The 6,000-nt window shown below is 44.2% G+C and overlaps 1 protein-coding gene across 4 annotated transcripts in view; it reads right to left on the bottom strand.

Moving 5' to 3' along the window:
* Positions 1–340: 340 nt before the first annotated feature.
* Positions 341–6,000, bottom strand: part of GAREM1 (GRB2 associated regulator of MAPK1 subtype 1) — a 229,409-nt gene continuing 223,749 nt past the window's right edge. For 3 of the 4 annotated variants that reach the window (XM_043888688.1, XM_043888690.1, XM_043888691.1), the window contains one exon: positions 341–5,540. In XM_043888688.1, coding sequence (XP_043744623.1) covers positions 4,655–5,540 — 886 coding nt within the window. In that variant the 3' untranslated portion in view covers positions 341–4,654. The remainder of the gene's footprint in view (positions 5,541–6,000) is intronic. The other variant, XM_043888689.1, reaches the window with a different exon arrangement.

The raw sequence follows: 6,000 nt of genomic DNA, 5'->3' as shown, positions 1-6,000 counted from the left end.
CCCCCTGCAGTAGAAGCAGAGTGTCTTAACCCCTGAACTGTCAGGGAAGTTCCCTACTCTCTTTTAAGGCTCACCAGTTCATCTGTATTTGTCTTTTCTCATATCTCCTGATCGCACAGGTACTAGATTCTCTTTGCACGCCATTGGGTTACCTGGTTCGCGGTTTCTTCCATTTATGATATGATAGCCAGTCTTCAATCTCTTGTCAATATGGAGTGGACTTGCAATCTTCAGAATCTCTTCAGACGAGTTCCCTTCTGCTTCAAGAGGATGGGGAAGAGAGTGTCTGGAAAGCCATGCACTAGGGCCCAACTCACTAAGGAATCAATGCCAGAAGAGCAACTTTTAAAATTTCTTTATTTATAGACATTTCAGAACCACTGAAATCAATGATGAATTTTTTTTAGACACAACATAACCATGTTTATCTTGAGGTACACATCGGGCCCATAGATAATGCTCTGGAAACAGTGCAACTGTTAACCCCAGGTTCCAAGCCAAGAAACTGTAAAGATGGTTACAAAATCCTTTGAAAAGAATAAACCATTTCCATTTAAGTCAAGGAAAACGCCCACATTTTTGATGGAGTTGAATTTTTAGGCTGAGCTGAAATGATATTTTAAAGGGAACTTCATATGAGAATGGGAGATGTTTATATTTAAGAAATGATCTGAGCCTTACAACATGAGATTGGAGACAAAAGGAATTCATAATCCGATAAGCTCATTACAAAACTCACAGCCTAAAAATTAAGAGCAGCAAAATTACAGAAGATGTTTGTATACAGTTTCAACACAAATCACGTTTACCCTTGGTTTCTGGCTTTCACAAGGAGACAAATGTTCAAATACCAAGTTCTGAAGACTAAACGACGTGACTGGCTAAGAAGTAGCCATCAGAATTTCGCACTATCACAGCCCCACCGTGTAAAAGTCCTACTTTCCATTATTTGCCCCCTGGCTATTTTATTTTTCTTGCCCCAGCAGTCTGGTGCCATTACGAGAAAAATAGTGGGAATTGGTATAGTGGTGGTAAATTTCTAAAAGTCTTGTGTGTCCAACAACAGATTTCACATTTCACTGAAGTTGAAATGTCTTTGAACAGTTCACTAGGGTCTTTGGAGAACTGTCTGGTTTTCCAGTTTGTTATTCAAAATGTTAACCTCACACTCTTTAGGCATGAGGAGTAGTGACTTGTGTGTGACACGGAGTGTTGGTTAGGTGATGGGCCCTCTATTCATCCACACCCACTCCCTGAACTGCTTGAGGAGTCGTGTGGACAATGTACAGTTGGTTCTGGAATGTCGCCAGAGGGTGTTTACCCATGTGTCTGAAAACAGTTGGAATGGACAGTCATAATATTTCCCCATAAGATTGTTTTATTTCTACATGAGACAAGAATAAACATTGCAATTTAGTCGAATGGGCAGCTCGCTGCAACTTCATAAACTTGAACGGCATATGTGGGTTGAAAGGGTCTCAATGTAAATTTCACAGTTCATAAAGTTGAGCGGCTCGACTTAAAAGAGAGAGAACATGCAGGCGTTTATGAGATCTTGAGAGGGAACTGATCTGTGAGTGCTTGAGTTCGCCCTCCCAATGTGAGTCGGACCCACATTTTACATTTTCGCTGCTTGGTTTGATTTATTGCTGAGTTTCCTTTCTGATGGGGGTTGTGATGATTTTAGCCATGAATTTAAGGACCCCAAATAGGAGTCCTGTTTGGACACTTTCTCCCAGGCCTTGGGGGTCAGTGCACAGACTGTGAGGCACCTGCCAGAGATGTCCTGTCCTGACTTGGTTGGTTAGAAACGATTCTGGGTGTGGGGGTCTTTCTATACTGCTTTTCAATGCAAAATCGCAGCTCAAGAAGGGAAGGGCTGTCTCCTTCCTACCCCTGTTCTGCATTTCTTGTCATGATTCTCTGTGGCTATGCAGGCCTTGTCTAGTCAGGGTGCCATGTGGCTTCAGACATGCCAAAAGATACTTATTACCAATTAAAACAAAATTCCAGTCAGTAGAAAAGAATACTAGCCAGTGGGACTCAGAGATGTTTTGTGTCTCCAACGCTTTCCAAGCTTTGACGGTCTTGTCGTGTTTCTTTGATACTCTTTTCATAGAGGCTGCCATTTTTTCCATCTGTGGCTTTTTGAAAGACAGAGCACACTTAACTGTCGCTATATCCAACTGCTCAGGAGATTTCATGTTTCTCTTACACAGACTCAGTCTCAACAACTGTGGTTTTAAATATAAACATTATGAGTTTCAAGAGGGCAGGAACTGTTCTTGATATCAACCTGTCAAGTCATCCTAGCATGGTGCCCAGCACACAAATGATGCTCAGTGAATTTTGAGTGTGTGACTAAAAGGCCATATAGTCCCTGCCCTCACGGAGTCTCTATGTTGCCATCAATACAAACTCAACGTACATAAGCCAAGACAAAAAAAACAACTTTTTTTTTTTTTTTAAAGGAAAAAAAAGATAAAAAGAATCAGTTGTTCATGTGGGGCAACCTTCATAGTAAACTCAAACCCACCTATTCCTCCCTCCTGAATTGAGAACGGTGCCTGGGCGTAAGGATTCACCAATGGGTTAAACAAGATTTTGTCAGAGAAAACTTGCTACTATTCAACAGCCTCCTGATTTTATTTTAAAGAAAGGTTCTGAGAGGTTAACTTTACCTAAGGGGTTGCCCCTGGCACTGAAGGATGGTTTCCCAACAGGAAAAGTCAGAGCGGCTATATGCCATCTAAGTGCAGTACTGGAAGCTTGTACACAGACTTGCCAGTTACTTATGAAGAGGTGAGCCAGTCTGACAAGTTTTACAGGGTATTCTTTTTATGGGGTACTTTTAACCTAGAGTATTTGCATTTTGAGAGACCTGTGAAGGGAAAAAGGCTTTATTTAAAAAAAAGATTTAAGATGGAAAATGAGACAATGTATCAATTCACCTCAGTTCTAATTCACCTCAATTCTAAACAATGAGATGGATTAAAAATATTTTTCATGTCAAGAAATGAAGCCATATTGAAAAGGTCTGCAAAATTAGAACTGGTGGGTTTTGTCTTTCCACTTGTGGACTCATTTTGATGAGCAGGAAGAGCAGATAATAACATACAAGCCAATCATGCTTGTCACGCTGACACCTGGGTGGCTGTCTGTCCATCTGGAATGTGGGGACAGACTTCAGGATCGCAGGGCTGAGGATGATAACCTGTTCAGAGAAGGAAAATGTTTCTAAGATTTATATTCCTTCAAAAAGTCAAGAACGATATTGATGCCATCGTATTTTGGAATAGTTAATCATGTTTGGCAAAAACTGTCGGACTGGGTTCTGGAACTGTTGGAATGAAAGTATGGTAAATCATGTATTTTCTTTGGACGAGAGGAAAGAAGAGGTTTCTGAACTAGACAAGAACTCTTACTGATGCTCTAAAAAATGATGCAACAGACATAGCACAGATCAAAGCAGAGGGCGGTGTGTCTGACTTCCGAGCTCTCCTAAAGCACAAAGCATGTTGAACATGAGACATGGCTCTGAAAACTGCTCTCCAGACCCCTCATCACCAGGTACCAGGAGAAGAAGACCCTCAAACCCGAGAATTATCACTCAGTAGAAATGATCAGTTCCCCAGACATGAATGGGCATGGGAGTATTCTATGCAAAACCCAGCCTATAACAGGTTTAAAATTCAACTTAACTCTTCAATACAGACTCTGTACTGGTTTGTTCCAAGTTTTCCATGCTGGAGCCTGGTAAGACTGAGCTTTGAGGGACAGGGTTCTAAGAATCTTTGACATTATTCTGTCCACTCTACCCAAGAGTTGACTTAGTTAATGGCCTCAAACTTTCAGTGGATATCTCAAAGTGAACAGATGTTACCTAAAAGATCAGACTCATATGGATGTTGAAAACATACATTTGTATCATGTCTAGATAAATATACATACACATATATAGTCTGGGTATCTTTTCTCTGCTCAATAAAATTAGCAGCTACAGGTAAATTGTTGTGGTCATGATTTATTATTTCTAAGGACGTCTTAGACCCTCTACCAGCACAAGACTTGATAAAATGCCTCTTGATAAAAAGATTCCCATCAAGCACATAACATTGCAGTGTCATTTCACATCACTAACATTTTCAGGCACAAGAGGAAAACGATTAGCACTGATCAGTCCAAATAACAGAGCATAGACTAGAGTTAACTGTCTGAAGTCGATTCTCCCAGAGGAGGGGATTGTTCAAAAGTGTGTGTGTGTGTGTGTGTGTGTTAAAGATTTCTTATGTTTGTTTCTCAGCTTTGGCTATTTTGTAAATAAATATCAGACCTTCTTGCATAAACCTACTTGGGTAAGAAGTATTTCTCTGAACATGCCTTTTGTCTTTTAGCAGCTGTTGAGTGTTGAGTGACGTACAAGGCACACCTCTAAGTGTTCTGTACAGCATTTTTATTGATGTACAAAATAGCCTGTTCACCATTCAAAAATCGTAATCTGCATAGTAAGAGTTTTTCTCTTATCCCTATTTACAGCGAAGGTTTTTAGTGCAAAAAAAAAAAAAAAAAGAAATCCATGAAACCGTGTCCCAGCCAGTCCCATCTAGCACAACACGGTTCTCAGTTTTGCTCCTTGCCAGCTGGGCTTATTTGGCTATATTTTGGGTCTCCAGCCGTTAATGAACTGCAGGATTTTCTTCACCTGCAGTTTGCTCAGTTTGAAATCCTCCGAGAGGATTTCCTCCGTGAGCTGAACGAGCAGATTGCCGTCGATCTTCTCGGTCACGAAGAACACGATGACGTCCTCTGACAGCCCGATGAACCTCAGGGACTTGGACACCTCTTCGACCGAGAGTCCCGACAGGTCGGCGGGCGGCTGCCACGGGGACCCGTCGCCGCAGGAGCGGGGGGCCAGCTGCAGGTGGATTGGCGACGAGAAGGGGTAGGGCGCGGAGAGGAGGTCCTGCGCGCCCTTCTGCACGAAGTAGGCGTCCTCGGACAGGTCCGGCGACCCGGACTTGGGGGCTTCCTCAGCACCGTCGATTTGCAGGGGCAGAGGCAGGGTGTCCGGGGCCGCTTTCTCTTCCAGCGGCCTCGGGGCCCTGGGGGGCAAGGCCGGGCAGGAGCTGCTCTGCTTGGCCGGCCCGCCCACCAGGCTCCTGTCGCCCGAGCGCTCCAGGCAGTAGCTGGCCGACTTGGGACAGCCCGCGGGCTCCGCGGGGCCCGGCCCGGGCGGGCTGGCGGCCAGCTCGCGGCCGTCCAGCTCGAAGGCGGCCGGGCAGTTTCTCTTGGGCGTGCCCGGTGTCTTCTGCCGGGGGTAACTGTAGCTGCGGCTCGGATCCAGCAGGAAGTCGCTCCTGGTGTGGGTCTCCGACGCTCCCGAGTAATGGTTTGGCCACGAGAGCCTGGAGGACAGAGCTTCAGAAGTCGGGCTGCCGCACGGGGACTTGGGGTCCACGGACTCCGCCTTCACTCGGTTACACGGGTAGCAGGACACGGGAGCGCTCTCGGAGGGACTCGTCTCACTTTTAGTGACGCTGCTTAAAAGCCAAACACACAGAGAGAGGGGTGAGTGAGAAAGTGACAGCGCAACATCCAGCCTAGCTTTAGCCCATCGATGTCACTTCTGAGTAGAAAAACGTTGGGAAGCAAATATTTCTTATCATGAATTCAATAAAGTATCTACTTAACCTCACTTTAAAACAAAAAAAATTTTAAAGAATCTTTAAATTACTAAAATACATCAGTAGCTATGGATATGAAGATACTGATTTAATAAGCTACAGCAGAGATGGCAAATAGATTTTTAACTACAAGAAAATCACTTGTTAGTGAGTGCCTGGATCTTTGTGATGAGAAAAATCTTTAGCGCTGTTTGGGCTTATCATCAATAGGGTCTGATTGATCAGTGATATCTGCAGTGGGCAAGGGGGTGGGGGGCGTGAGGGAAGAGTTAGTGGGTGTCTTCTGCTCCAAGAACAGGACTACATCACCACCACC

This window comes from Cervus elaphus, chromosome 27, assembly GCF_910594005.1.
Source record: "Cervus elaphus chromosome 27, mCerEla1.1, whole genome shotgun sequence".
NCBI lineage: Eukaryota > Metazoa > Chordata > Mammalia > Artiodactyla > Cervidae > Cervus > Cervus elaphus.
The sequence above is the reverse complement of the archived record's forward strand: the minus strand, read 5'-3'. Positions and strand labels throughout refer to the sequence as shown.